The sequence below is a fragment of the Anser cygnoides genome, chromosome 7 (assembly GCF_040182565.1).
Source record: "Anser cygnoides isolate HZ-2024a breed goose chromosome 7, Taihu_goose_T2T_genome, whole genome shotgun sequence".
In the NCBI taxonomy this organism is placed as follows: Eukaryota; Metazoa; Chordata; class Aves; order Anseriformes; family Anatidae; genus Anser; species Anser cygnoides.
In genome coordinates this window covers 3,371,220-3,386,630 of record NC_089879.1, presented here as the reverse complement: position 1 = coordinate 3,386,630, position 15,411 = coordinate 3,371,220, and the positions used below count along the sequence as shown (strand labels likewise).

General features: G+C 39.0%; 1 protein-coding gene across 2 annotated transcripts in view; it reads right to left on the bottom strand.

The window, feature by feature from the left end:
- Window positions 1-15,411, bottom strand: part of ADAM12 (ADAM metallopeptidase domain 12) — a 182,990-nt gene that overhangs the window by 45,960 nt on the left and 121,619 nt on the right. For both annotated transcript variants that reach the window (XM_013185841.3, XM_067000318.1), the window contains exons 7-11: window positions 15,184-15,249; window positions 14,200-14,271; window positions 12,993-13,162; window positions 11,582-11,666; window positions 6,097-6,245 (exon numbers count right to left, since the gene is read on the bottom strand). In XM_013185841.3, coding sequence (XP_013041295.2) covers window positions 6,097-6,245; window positions 11,582-11,666; window positions 12,993-13,162; window positions 14,200-14,271; window positions 15,184-15,249 — 542 coding nt within the window. The remainder of the gene's footprint in view (window positions 1-6,096; window positions 6,246-11,581; window positions 11,667-12,992; window positions 13,163-14,199; window positions 14,272-15,183; window positions 15,250-15,411) is intronic.

Here is a 15,411-nt window from a genome sequence, read left to right as displayed (position 1 = left end):
AATCAGAAAACAAAATGAAATAAGACTCTCAACAATGTGAACCAGGAGTGGGAGCTGGAGGGGAGGGAGAGAGGAGGTGGAGAGGAGAAGGCAAGTAAAGAGCAGTTTTAGATATTGGTGATAATAAACTTGATACCACAGAGGGCTGTAAACAGAGGGTAGCCAATGTAACCAATTTTCCTTTTCCACTAGATATAGCTGCTATAAATGACACTAACTAGAGTAATGCACCTTCTGTTGTCCTCTGAAGTTAATGCATGAAAGTAAACCATCAAATGTTACTGTTCCTCACTTGCAGGAAAGCTGTCTTTCAGGGGTAGCTTCTCCTCCCAGATCATGCAGAGCTACATTTTCAAAACACTTGGGAACTGGCCCATAACACACAACAAAGAACAAATGCTTCCTAACCTAACCTCTCACTCTCATTCACAAATCTTTACCTTCCCATTGGCTATCTGTTTTAATTCTAACCATAAAGGTTTCAGTTTAACTTAAAAACATATTGATAACAGTGGATGCTTTTGGGATTTATTAAACAAAACAAAAAAAAAATCACCTCAAAATTTCAAAAGTAAAGGAACCAGTATTTCTCTACCTACCTTGTTCAGCTTCCACTATGTGCTCTTTCTGTGATATTGATTGTTCTTCTTCCCCAAACCCTGCCTCCAAAACTCAATAATTAAAATGAAATTGTGGACCGAAAAGCAATTACTCAAAATTTATTATTATTATTATTGTTATTGTTATTCTTCTTCTTATTATTATTATTATTTTCTATGGAGAGACACAGTTCCACAAAAATCCTCTGAAATGATGATCAGTAGCTGGGAGGTTGAAGAATTGATTTCAATTCCATTTCGCCTTTTCCTTCACTTATGATCGCTATACAAAAACTTGGTCCCCTGGCTCCAGTAGAGCCCCAAGCTATCCTGCAGCCTAGGCAAATCACAGGCATTTCCACCACTATGAATTCACACTCCAAGCTCCGCTTCCCTGTAACAAATGCAGTCGTATTTATCTGAGCAAATTGAATTTAAAACCTGACCAAATCAAAAAGATATACTGACTTTAAATTCTAGCTGTGAAAATGGAAATGGTAACACAAGATTCAAGATAAAAAGAGAAAAAAAAAAAAGCCAGGCATAGAGGGATTCGATTCATTCTTTGACTTTTCGAAAGGAACATCACGCTAAGAGAAACATGACAAAGTGGAGTTATTGTGCACAGAAGTCCTTACAGAGAAGCTGCTTCCTTGTTTATGTTGCTGGCACAGACCTTCCCGCGTGGCACCGAGTGGCTTCCCGTCCCTAATGCTACATGTCAGCTCTGGGATGCAAACCAGCACACAGCCTGGGACAAGGCAACAAAAAACAGGACTCCCGAGGAATTTAGATTAAAACTAAAGTTCATGAAGAGAGAGTTTTTCATTCAAATGTCTGTCAGGCAGATAGCAAGGGCCAAGCCCTCTCTCAACACATCAGGTTTTGCAGTTCCTGAAGAGCACAAACTTATACCCCTTGAATCCACGTCTTGAAACAATAGTCCTTACAGTATTTTTTTGTTCTTAAGGATTTGTTAATTTTAATTATTTTGCATTTACTTAGTCTCTTCATCACAGTCTTTGAAGAGAAGCATTATACAGCCAAGGTAGAAATAAGAGTCAAAGTAGACTTGCATGACCTGCTGCCAGGCTGTGCTTGATGTGCAGGAGGGTTTGAGAGACTGGACACAAAGTGCTGTTGCTTGATCCTAGAATTCAAGGGAATGTCCTTCCCATAGCCAGATGCAAAGGGAACTGGAGGAGAGACTGCAAAGCAGCCCTTATCCAGTCATCCTCTTTTCTATCAGCATGGTGAAAAACTGCTTCTGACTATGGAAGAGCAAGGAGAGATGAATCAAACTTGACTATCCCAGTAACCTGCCTGGCATGTCGGTTACCTTTGGCTGAGATGAAAGAGCAACAAGATTTTTCCTGATCCTGGTAAAAGCAACACAAAACCCTGAGATGACAAAAAAAGAATCTGTCTTTATGGCAAGTCATAGGGCTCCAGAAAGGGATGGAAACTACAGCAGGATCAAGCATCTGAATGTGCTTGGTGAGACTTTGCACCCTTTGTGGATTCCTGTGCTCTCATTAACACCTAAACAAGGTGGAAAACATGGAAAGGCATCAGAGAACGCTTTTTGTTAGTGGTAAGGAATATCACATTTATAGTATGCTCAACTGCCCCAAAGACTAGCAAGCTGTGTAAGTCCCCCATATATAAATTAGAAGAGCATGCTATTGGCAAGGATATAGACACATGGGTGAGATGAAATATAAGCCCTCGGGTCTATTGAAGAGGAGAAAGCTAGCTAAAAAGGTTTTGCTCCCCTTAAGGCTAGCTAGAAATTTCAAGCATTTATGATCTCTTAAGTGTCCAACTAATTTGAGGGAACTCACGTTGTTTCAACAACCACAGAGATAACAGTGCATAATTTTGATGAAGGAGCACATTCCCAAAATTATTAAAGAAAAGAGCCCTGTTAATTTGTGTAATTTTGCTCCACAGATTGTGATAAATTCTGTGTTTAGTTGCAGTGATATATATCTAGAGTAGTGCCTTGGGTTTCACTATAACTCTTCTGGTTTTATCTAGCTGTCAGGAAGAATATTTGCAGTCCTAAGAGTGGAAAATTTAGGGAGATACTTGGAAAACAAGTGGAATACTGAAACGGCCTTGCTGACTCAGCTTAGTCCCTTTGTTTTCAGATACAGCCATCTCAGTAAAAAGATTTGCAAATCTCTTTGAGACTCCTTATAGCCTTCTTTATCACTTGAAACAGTTTATGGCCAAAACAATTAAAAGAAATGAAAGAGTGTGATTAAAACATATGCATAAAATGGGAACAATGTGTTAGTATTAAATATTTCCTTCTTGATACTATTTTTACAATAACAACAACAAAAACCAGAAACTTCTGCAATGGCATTTATGTGATTTCCATTGCAGGTATTGAAATCTCAAAAAGATCTAGAGTGCCGTAAATTCTGGTTTTGGTTTTATATGCTTAATTCCATTTATACAAAATATATTTTGCTAAAGTAGCAGGTCTTTAAGGCATTTGTTGCTCACACAAAAGTGGTACACATCTTGCTGGTATCTTTTAAGAGTGAAAGCTATAGGAAGCTCATTAAAGGATAGATCCAACAGAGTTTAAATTCCACACTGATCCCTTGAGAATTTTTTCCACCAAGAAGTAATTTCCAAGATGACTTTTTAATGCTAACCTCTTCAAAGGCTGAAACATAAGAACTGAAAGAAGATGGCAATAATTAATGAAATCACTTTTAAGGAAAAAGCCTTCAAACATTTCCTTTTGCTGCAGAACCAAACAAATGACTACAAAGTCAAATTTGCAGAGGCATTTCTGTTATAACCCAGATATTTTCTATTCTTTATAGATATCAGATAAGGACTTCTCAGGGGCTCTTACTTTTTACCCTAGCTTCAGCCCAAGGATTTCTTTTCCCTTTTCTTTCACTTATCAACTCTAGCTTAAACCAACAGAAATTAGAAGGGCACAGAATGCCAAAGAGTATACAGAGAGAGCAAGCTGTCTCTCCAAATGTATTTAGCTTCCCCGAGATGTTCTTTGTTTTGATGCTTTTCTTATTCTGAGAATGTTCTTCAGGCAGGGGATATTAATTGGACTTTCTCTTAACTGGCACTTCCAGAGCTGAAAATTCTTCAGTGATTCTTGAATAACGGTGCTTGGAGAAATACTACCATTGGTCAGTTGTTGGGTAAATATTTAAAGTGTTAATATTAAAATGGTAAAATGCAGTTTGGCTTAAGGCGTAAAGTATTCTCCTGGAATACTTATTACAGATTGACAGCACAGCATGAAGGTAAAGCCTAAGGCTACAAACCCAATGTTAAAATTTCCATTTATAAATCAATAGTCACTGCAAACAAACCAGCCTACTCTCTTCTGTGAATGCCTCAATTCTTCCTTAGGCATAAGTTGTAGACAAAATTTGGTCAAAATCCAAAGACAACATTACAAAGCTGAAGTGCACCTGCCAACCCCCTCCCAAAGCTGTCATACCTGTGGTGCTCGTGGTGGGCAGGGCATGGCTAAGGCAGTAAGGCCTTTAACCTATAGTATATATGGTGCTTTAACCTGTAATGGTGCTACTGAAACCCTGGCATAAAGCAAGCTGAGTTGCTCGGACACGTATGTGAGGATTAGGCTGAGCAGGTACAACCTTACTCTGTCCATGTCCAGGGCCAAGCAACTGGACTGGCACACCAAGCTGATGAGGACACCTTCAGATAAACTCACAGGACTGTGGTTCAGAAGGCAGAACCAGAGAAGAGCTAGCTAGGTTCATATTAGAGATATCTTCCCATTATGAAATCAGAGTGTCTAGAAATTTTTGTCCTGACAGCATCTCCTGTATTTATTTCCAAACGTGGAGTAACTGGATGCCCAACCGGTAGTTCAGCTGAGATGACTAAGGCTTGAATGCATCTTTCAGGAGCTCAGGGCCCAGACTCATCTGCCCACTGCATACCAGCTATCACATCACCTCACTTCAGAGCCTTGTTTCCAACTTCAGTTTGTTTTCACAGTGTGTTTAATAGCCCTGACGTGCTACAGAATGCAATTCCGTGGGGATATTTACTACCTATTGTTTTAGAAGAGCCTGGCTATTTTTCTCTTCCAAACTGTAGAACCACTCTCATTCTCCTCCAAGCACACAACTCTCTTTTCATTGTTTGTCTCAACTTGCTGTGCTTGGCCTCTGGCCAGAATCTCTTTTTCTGCCTTGAAGGAGGGTGACAGCTTGCCTTTGAAGAAGTGCCAAAGCTGCTGTTTGGCCGACCAGCAGGGAGCAATCCTGCCCAACACTCCCTGCCCTCTCGCATATTGCTCCCCTCCTTTCCCAGAAACATGCAGCCTCAGAGCAATCAGAGGCTGACCTGATCAAATATCCCAGAAGAGGGTTTCAAGCAACATATGAAGTTTAAGCACACACAGGGAGTGCTGGAGCTGGAAGACACATCAGAAGATCATCTAGACCATTTGCTCACCCCAAGGCAAATCCAGCTGTACCTACAAGATGCTGCTGACACATATTTGTCTGACTGGTTCCTACCAGCTTCCAGTCAGACAGTCACATTTCTGCAGGCTAACTAGTCCAACATGCCACTTTCCATCAGAAAGCTTTGGTAAACCTCATCTCTCTTACTTCAATTTCATGCCATTGGTTCTTGTCTGAATCTGGACATGGAGAACTCATTCATTATGTAATTAAGTTTCTAATAGCATTTAAAATGCAGAGAAACAAGCTGAAACCTAGTTACCCTGCTCACAGTGCCTGTGCTTTTCATGTCTACAAAACCACCAGGCTCCCTGCTGACATATATGCTTTTATCAACTGCAGAACAGCCGTTCAGCACTGATCCAGAGAGATGATCAGCCACAGATTCACTGGCTTTATTTTCCATGGTGCTTTCTATCTTTCCTTGGAAGATCTTGCTCTGGCCACTGAACAGGCCTAACCCCACTAAGCTGACAGCCTCCATTTGCTCACAGGTTAACACTGCTACACATTTACAACAGACAGTAAAATGCAAAAGTTTGTGCAAAACTAAAAACCTTCTCTGTGCAAGACAAAGGCTTTGCAGAGAGTCTAATAATAATATATTTCCTGCATTACCTTATTTCCTACACAATCATCTTAGTCTTGGCCTTGGGACATCGCTCATTTCCTATTATGACTGTGATGCTCAGTTGGCAAGATGAGCAAGAAGGATATTCTGATTCATCACTTGCAATGCAGTTTGGTTTTTAAAAAAACTTAACCACCTGCTTATGGCATTTTTGTCTCTCACTCTGGTAACAAGGAAATGGAAAAGTACAATGGTACATGTTTTATACTGATAAGAAGTATAATTGTTTCAGCTTGAGGGGGATAACTGCAAGGAGATTTGACAGGTCTTGGAAGGTTTTTCTTTTTTCATTTAAATGTACCTGAGACAGAAAACAAAACCTGAAAATTTTCCACTATAACTGCAACGTACCAGTGCTTACCCTCGCACTTACCCAGTAGAAGGATTCATGATGCAACCCCCTTTCTCGGTGGATGCTTTGCAGTTGCAGCCCCTCTCCAATGTATCGTGATTCATTCCAAAATTGTGGCCCAGTTCATGAGCCAGGGTGACTGCTGCACCTAGAGGGTTTTCTGAGTGATCCTTAAACAAATAATAATAAAAAATAAATAAATTGCAAAGTCAAGGTAAGGAAACAATTAAAAATGCACATTTCCCTTCTAAGGTCCTATTGCTTGTTCTTCAAAATGCTTTATGAGCTTACCAGCTGTAGTAACACTATTGTTAAATGCACACAATTTAATTCACATGTTCCAGGTGCAGACAGGGAATTTCAGAGCAGCCTTCAGTTCTGGCCACCCAGTTTCCCCAGACATTTGAGACCATAGGGCAGCGTTGAACATCTGAGTCATCTCTTTATTGAGGGCCTAAAATTTCCATGTTCAGTAGCTCCCAAGACATGGCAGTGGCAGAAAACAATAACCTGAATGGGATGCAATGGAAAGGATAAGGATTTATGGCATAGGATGAGTGTGATGGGGGGAAACAAGAAGATCCTTCATATCAGGAGGTAAACTAAAAATGCAGCAAGAGATTTTACTGGACCCATTTAATCTTCATCAGACTGTTTTTTTAATATCAGAAATTTGAAGAAGAATCCATAAGTCCTGTAGGAAAAAAACTAGTGACCTCTGAAAACCTTCTTTTAAAAATGAAAGGACAAAGTAAGATGAAAACTTCAATGGCCTCTACTTAACACCTATGAATATTCTAAATGCTGCAAGTGTCAAAATTGAAATATTAACATTAATCTGTGTTGAAATTCTGGTTTCTTTTTTTTTGGACAACTACTTCTAAGAAATTCACTGCATGGTCTGGTTATAGGCTACTGACTGGACTTATGTTTTGGCCTAACCACAAGCCAGAGACCTTTCTACATCGATCACTTTCCTTGAGGGAAAAAATATCCATTGTGTTCATATAAAAGCTTTCCCCAAAGGCATAAACATGTAATATAAATGCATGATCTACTATTTATCACTCAGTAAATGGAATTACTATGTACAGCTGCCTGCTCTAAAAGCATATATGAATATATTCAGCTTAAATAACTCTTTTAGTATCATCTAAGCCAATCTTCAGACTAAAAAGAAGTGAAAGGTAAAAGTGCCACAGACATCAACTATATATAAATGAAGCCCTTAATACATGTCTTGGAGTAGATTTAAAAGTTTCTTCTTTCATCTGTCTGAGCTAATATTTTTATTAAGTCAATTCTTAAATAGGAAACAAAAACAAAAAGAGATCAAATTCTGAAAACAAGAAATTATCCCTTCTGCATTTGGAATAAAGTTAAAATAATTTTATCTTTTAACAAAGGATCTCTCTTTTTTTTTTTTTTCCCTGAATATTAAAATTTTGATATCGAAATATTGTGACTAACATAAAAGCCAATTTGTTTGCAGTTATATTTTAAGATATCCGAAGAAAGAATCTGTACAACCTGTCCTATTAAAAGAAAAAACAAAACAAACATATGCAGCAAAATAATCTGTAATAACTACGAAAATACATACTCCTGCACAATGCCCACGTGTGGAGATGCCTTACCTAGATACAAGTCACATACATATTGATTTATCTTTGTACTTACAGTAACTTATGAAATATTTAATGTATTCAGTGAAATTGAATCTGAAGTCCTAAAAGGAACACAACCCCTCACTCAACTGGAAAAAAATTCAGGACCAAAAATTATGAAAACAATGATATAATTCCACATAATTTACCAGCAAAGCACTATAGTAAAGCCTTAAAATTAGTGCAATGTTGTCCAGACTCAGAAATTCCTCTGAGTTTTGAACCACCTACACAGACAACAAACTGAGCTCAATTTTTCTTCAATTTGCCAGTTTCTTTTCTGCTTACTGCAAAGGGATTTTGTTCATTTAAGTGCCTCCAATATTGGCAATTAAAAATAAAAAGGGGAGTTCACACAGTCCACTCCAGAACTAGAGCAACAAATGATCTGAAATGTAATTTGGGTCTTGAATAGGCAAACAATTTATTACAACCCATGCGGTTCTCATTACTTGCTCAGATCCACTTGGAATGTAATTTTATCAGTTTCTAGAGAGGATTTTTAAAACAAGGAATGTGATGTCTCAGCAACAGAGGTTATTTGAAAACAGCATAAATGAAGATTATCAAAACAAACAGTGACATGTCCCATTTGATACTGAGACCATTTAAGTTTCCCAAGTACTTAAGAAACGAATAGAAATGTGACTGATTTATTCCACCAAGGTCTTTTAAAGCTAACTTAAGTAGTAAAAGTCATTACCAAACAGTTTCACAACCACTGAATAAGCAACCAACTACTGTTAAGACATTATAAACTGTTGCACAAAACATGCAGCTGCTTTCAGTTGAACTCTGCTTCATTCCACTGGGATTCAGTTCAAACCTCAATAATAAAATTCGGTCACCTACAGCTAGATGCCCTGACATTGGTACTTTCCATGTAGGTTCACTCGGTCATAAAAGTGCAAGATTTCTGAAATATTCTTTTATTTCATTTAAGCCATTCATTGAAAAGTGAAGTACCCCTGTACCACAACTCTTGTTTAACCTAAATTCCCACCAAATACAATAGAAATTTGACATGAATGAAAACTCTACGTTATGTTACTGCAACTCAGTGACATCTTAAATTTAAATCCATGAATTTGTTTAGAAACAACAGAACAAAGACTGAAGCATATGTCAAAGGCTTGTTTTAATGTCAAAATATGTTTGGTCTGTAAACAACACAACAGAACCATCACAGTGAAATAAAATTATAATGTTCTTGATGCACCTAAACTGTCTCATACTCAGATGTGCACTCTTCCCACCCTGAGTTTCTGTTAAATAGTGTGGAAAAGGGGGTCACCTATCACCGAGAGAATCCAGCCCTACAGAAAATAGAGAGAGGCAGGCTCTCAGACAGGGATGGCAGGGGAATTTAGATCATATAATAGGTGTGGGTAACTGCAAAACAGTCAGGAAAGTCAGATCTCACATAGTTGACTCTTTCCAGATTTACATTCAGATGTTATTTCTCATGCACTTACTCCATTGTTTATTCCTTCAGAACTGTTCAGAACTGTTTTCAAAGTGGGGAACTCTCTGGGGTTGGGTGTTTGGAGAGGGATGGCTGAGAGGCTGGTCAAATGATAACAACAGCTAAATGTTCAGTTGCTCAGTGTTGAGATGTTTGTGCACTAAAGCCTCCAAGGTTAAAAGTTTTTCACTATTTCATTTGCACATCTTGCGGACTTATAGTTTTTGTCTGTATGTATTGATATGTATCAAGACTTTTCTGTATATACATGAATTAGCTTCTGCTAATCTGGGGGGAAAGGTTGGACAGCTTCCCTTCCAGGTTTTGGAGAGAGTGTTTGCTTGTTTGGATTTGGCTGCCTTTTGAGGATTTGCTTAAAGAATGAAAACATCTCTAGTTATGCTGTGCAAGCCTTGGATTAATTTGCACCTCAAAAGTTTCAATTCACTGGGGTGGGAGTCTCTGGGAAACAACACGCTCCCCTGAACAACTGAAGCTGCGGCCTGGCTACGATTTCTCTGCAGACACTGGGTTTTTCCTGGACATATAAATCAGTCTCTTCTCTGTCAGAGCCCTGAGAATACTTTAAAGAAATGCTGATTCTTGTTTTCTTGTTATTGGAATGATTTTGCTCTTTCTGTTGTTTCTGCTTAAAACACCAGTTTCCACAGTGAGGAGGACTGGCTTTGCAGAAAAATACTGTAGCATACCTTAAAGTTTATTCTGTAAATTAAAAGACCAAACAAGTCATCATTAAGGGCATCATTAAGAACATCTCTGCAGATAAAGCCAAAGCAGTGACTGCTACCCTGAGGGAGTAATGGATAAAATGGGGCTGGTTGACTCATCTATGCCTTTGCCAAGATTTGGAAGTGCATCTGGAGACTCCCTCAGCTTTTCCTTCCTCTTTGCCTCCTTTTCCTTTTGTATCTAGCCCCCAGGTACCCAGCAAGAAGCTGTAACAAACACTGACTAGAGACTCAGCTTCTAAAGCTGCCAAGAGACTGAAGCCTATGTCTTTTCTACAATTTTGACATGACTTTCTCCAACTTATTTGATTGTTCTTTCCCACTCTTACTTACTCTTCATCTTTCCCACTCACCTCATAAATCCTCCCAGTCTAGATCATCAATACATCATCTTCCATGAATGCACAAATCACCTCAGCTTGGCTTCTTTCCTCCTTGTCCCAGAGACCACAAAGAAGCCCTGCACTGTGCGTGGACCAACCTCACCTTGCATGTTCACTAAGAAGCCAAGAAATGCAGGCGTTTCAAGGGACTGTATCTCTGGGACTACCCCGCTTAATCTTGAGCAAAAACCTTGGTGTTTTGGTCTCCAGGTTGGCTCCATGATGCTTTGAAGAACTGGGAGGTTTGAGACCATGCAAACTCTGAGAGCAATGTGCATTTCTCATCTCCCACCTTGTTTATGTAGGGACGTGTAACTGAGGAATCCAGCAGAGCTGGAGAGAATGGCTGGATCGACTAATGAGGGGGAAACCTAGACAAAACCATAAAAAAAATAAAGGTTTTCAGCACTTCCAAGCTGAACTCAGAAGTAGAGAATATTTATGAGGTTTGTAGGGCTTCATGGCTTTCTGCTCTGGAGCTGAGCTCTGAGGCCACCAGCTGAGCCTCTTAGTAGCCTGCAAGTTCTTGGAGTCCACACATAATTTTATTTAAAGTACTTGAATTGAAAAGCTTAGTTAATTCAAAACTGTTCTCACTCCCCCTTAAAAAACACTGTTTGAAATTCAAAAACTTTTTTTTTTCCTAAATGAAAGTATTCCAGAGTTAGTATCAGAAATTGGCTAAGATGTTTATTTGTTTGTTCATTACATGTAGCACTGAGCAACAGCATTACTAGTAATATTCTCTGAGAGAGATTCAGGTAGAATAAATGCTGCCATTATTTGTGCTTGTTGTCTGGCAATGTAACAAAACCACTACGCTACAAAGATGGAAAGTAGGGTCTTACACAGGGAACTCTGTAAATCCAGAATAAAATCAATATAATGAAAGATTCAGGGTAGACTGTTGTTGCTTGTAACACTAGTATACTCAGGTGCATAACAAATATATCTTCTGGTTCTCATCCTTTGTAGCACCTCTTCACCTGATTTAACAATCACTAGAAGCAGAAGATTCTTGCAGAGGTTGTGCTATATTTTAATACTATATATATATATATATTTCAGTATGGAATCTATGAGTTAAAAACTTTACATGCAAGCTGCCTGTAGATATAGGTAATTCAGATTGAAAATGGGACAAAAGGGGTTGATGTGCTGGTGCAGAATACAGCACTACAACACGTGAGATCATGTTGCACCCCTTGGACCAGTTTCCAGCGCTGTGCTTTTACCACTTACCATGACGACCCCTCCAGACTGCTCTGCAGTGCACATGCTCATTATGGGCGCCATGCCAATGGTGGTCCCTTGGAAGTACACCCCGCTGCAGGAGGGCAGAAAAGGAAAAGAAGAATCCCAGAATCAGCATTTCGGTGCCAAGATACCGCCCTTATTATTTTCAGTCTTGTGTTTCTGCCAATCTCAAACAAAGATCCTGTTTCAAATGTGTCAGCTCCAGACATTTGCAGGTTGAAAACAATGAAAAGCACAGATTAGTCATGCCAACTTGCCAAACTGACAATGACAGCAACCCTGCTCTGAGAAAGATCCATTTGATCACCATCCTTTGGATTTACTGCTGTAACAAGACCCCTTCTTCCTTTCTTTTTCTCCTGATTGAAGTTCGAATAGAAACACAAACAGAAAAATACTGTCTCTAGCTCAAGGAAGGCTTATTTTAATGTAAGTTTATGTGCTACTTGTTGTAATACAAAACCTAGAATTTAATGATTCTAAACAAAGTATTAAAACATATAATCAAATACTTTGTGACAGTTTAGAGTGGCTCACTCTATTCCCCCACAGATAATGTCAGAATATCTGAGTAATGAGTAAAGTGAGCTCCTTTTAATTACTAAGACATCAGGTCTGTTTTTGTCTATAGTGTAAAGAATGGTTCATTGATCAAAACAATACCTGGATCAAGAAAGAGGTGCTATTCTTTCTTTTTTTTTTTTAAAGACTGTTTTTGATGTGAGCGTTTTTACTCAGTTCAATCCAGGAAACAGCAGCAGGATAAAAGATGTATATAATTTAAATTGTAAGTCACAAATTCAAATTAATTGTCTGATTTAGACTGCATTTTTAATTTTATTAATGTCTTTCTACGAATGAGCAGGATTCAGATCATAAAAACAGAATGGTTTGGGATGGAAGGGACCTTAAAGATCATCTAGTCCAACCACTACCATGGGCAGGGACACCTTCCACCAGATCAATTGTTCAAACCCTTGTCCAACCTGACCTTAGAATGTCTATATCTACGTGACAATAATACCCCCTTAGCTCTACTTTAAGGGGGAGGGCAGGACTGCCTTTTTCAATAACAGCTTAGATTGAGACCACCTTAAACTGGATGCAAATTCATGCCCGAAGTCCTTATTGGCTTATTATACATCCAGATTTCCATGCATGTTGTATTCAGGAAATGCCTACAAGTAACAGGTATTGCAGAGCTATGAAAGGAAATTTATCTGGAGCATCTGCTGCATGGCCCTGCAAAGCACTTCTGTGCTTGTGCAGGGGAAAGACAAACCCTCAGGATCACAGATGCTCGTCCCAACAGCTTAGACAACTGAAGAAGAATACGGTACAGCTATTCTCACATCACTGAAATACCAGCCAATATTAGATTTGGCATCAACTCTACCTTATTAGTTGTGCATTGTCGTGGGGTTTACGAGGTAGTAGTTTTAGCTTTCTCCAGTCCAGAAACTCATGGAGGCTGGTGAAAGGATCTTGAGAAATGGAGCACTTATCCATGTCGTTCCACACCTCCACTCCAACGAGGGCTACTCGAATATTCAGTGGCCTATAAAACTAATGAGGAAACAGAAACAAAAACAATTATAGCGTTCTTGGCTACTGTGTTATCACACTAGTAAATGCCACAGTTGCTACGAGGGGGGAGCAGGCACAGCGTTACTGATGAAGCAGAGATAACAATTCTAAGGTAAGAGTAATGTGAAGAAGGACTCAGGAATTGATCAAGCCTGGATTTGGCTGACAGTCTGAGAAAAGCATATACTAGATCTTTGTCTTGTTTATATGCATTGCAGCCATTTGGATAACATTGCCATTTGTTGAGCATGAATTAAGCATGAAACATAAATATATTGTAACATGCAAAATTAATTTTGAGCGGGTAACATGTAAACGCCTGTCTTCCAGTAATAAGTCAGCAAGACAATTACAGAAGAGGTGGAGGTACCTTCAGCAGCTTGTTTTTAATCACAAATGCTTCTCCTTGAGTTACTGTCCTTGAAGCATCACATGATAAGTTCTCAGATAAATTAGACTCCCTTAGTTATAATTTGAGTACTACACTCCTAATTTTTCTGGCCATGCAGCACATCAAAAATTAACTTTTTAATTTTATTTTTATTTTTTTATTTGTTTGTTTGTTTTACTGTTTGGAGAGAAACATTGCCCTGAGATACTGGGGCATTAGGAAAGCAGCAGATGTGTTTGCTCAAATGAGGCAGCAGGAAACCCACGTTGCTGTTATTGGTGGGCTGATGGCAGGCAGTGAACTATTGACAGAGGCCAGGTTCTCAGCTGCATGTTTTGCAGCCAGCATGGCATAAGCTGGGTGTGTAAGGAGATGGTCTGAGTGTGGCAGGCACACTGGGAGCATGGGCCAGGGATAGCCCGTAGTATGAAAGGAAATACTAGAAACATGACTTGCTCTTACCAGTAAATCTGAGTCAAGCTCTTTTTCTTTTCATAGAGGTTACAAATTTAAGCTTTAGAAGCTTTCTTAATTTATACTAATAAAACAGACATAAATCTCACAGCAATGTCCTTCAGAATGTGCAGTAATTTCTGAAAAACTGGAATAATTCTCATGTTCTTACCTTATCAACATAGTTTGCAATTTCTATCAGCCTCTGCTTAATTTTTTCCACATCCTTGCCTTGTCTCTGAAACTTAGAAAATAAAGGATCAATGTACTAGCAGCACAAATACAGCAGCTTTTCTCCACAGCATCCACCTTACTTTTGATGGCACTGTCAGTGATGTTTGGGGATTACAGGGAGCAAGCAAAGGACAACGACAGATTTCTCTTGGCTTTCATGGAACTGATATCTGCCTCAGAATAAACACAGGCTATGGGAGAGGATTTTGTTCTTCATAGCAAGATTTAAAAATCCCTAAGTCTTACATAGCAAGCTTTCTAGGACTGAGGTTTTTTGAAAAAGAAAGGGCTCTTCTGTTAGCTATTTTGGCAGGAGGGTGATTTTTATTCCCTAATGAGCTGTGTTCAAGGAGAGTGAAAGACCATCATCTTTTTAAACAAACAAAAACGTAAGTAGCAAAATAATTCAAACAAAGACTTCTCATCTTCGGTTGCAATTCAGCTCACTGGAACACATCTCTACAGCCTGTCCTGGTTCCTTGCTTTGAAGCTCTGCTTCCAAACTGTCAGAAAGGCTTCGTGCAATGTGATGGTAAAGTGCTGCTTCAGAAGGAAATGCAGAATCCTACAGCATCTTCTGAACAGTGACAGTCCCGCCAAGGGCAGGCAGGGAACGCAATGAAGGTTTAACCAGCTCAAGGAAATCCTGGGCTGGGAACTTTTATTTGCCTTGTCTTGAATTACTGCCAGACACCCCAGTTATCTATGAGTGCCAAATTCCTTACAAAATATTGCAAAAAACATTTACAAATGACTAGCAGTCATCTATCTTAATAGTGCCTTCCATTGCTTAGCCTTAATTAGGTTAGAAGCATTACTTGTGAAAACTACAATATTTTATCTGAAGCACATTACTTGCAATCCCATGGAAACCCATTTCCCACCTGTGCTTCCCATATATTTTTATGTTTAAGTCTCTTACCTCACGATTATCTGCCACAATAACAAGCTCCACATACTTTGTCGTCTTCAGAGTCTCCCTCTTATACTGCCAAAGAAGATGAAAAAGGTTTTGTTGTTGTTGTTTTTGTTTTTTCAATGTGATCTTTGGAATCAGCTCTCCCTCATTTAAACAAAGTTTTTGCAAGAGGAGCTATACAACATCTCAGACTTCCGAAGGGTTAATGGTGTATGATTTCTTATTGCATTC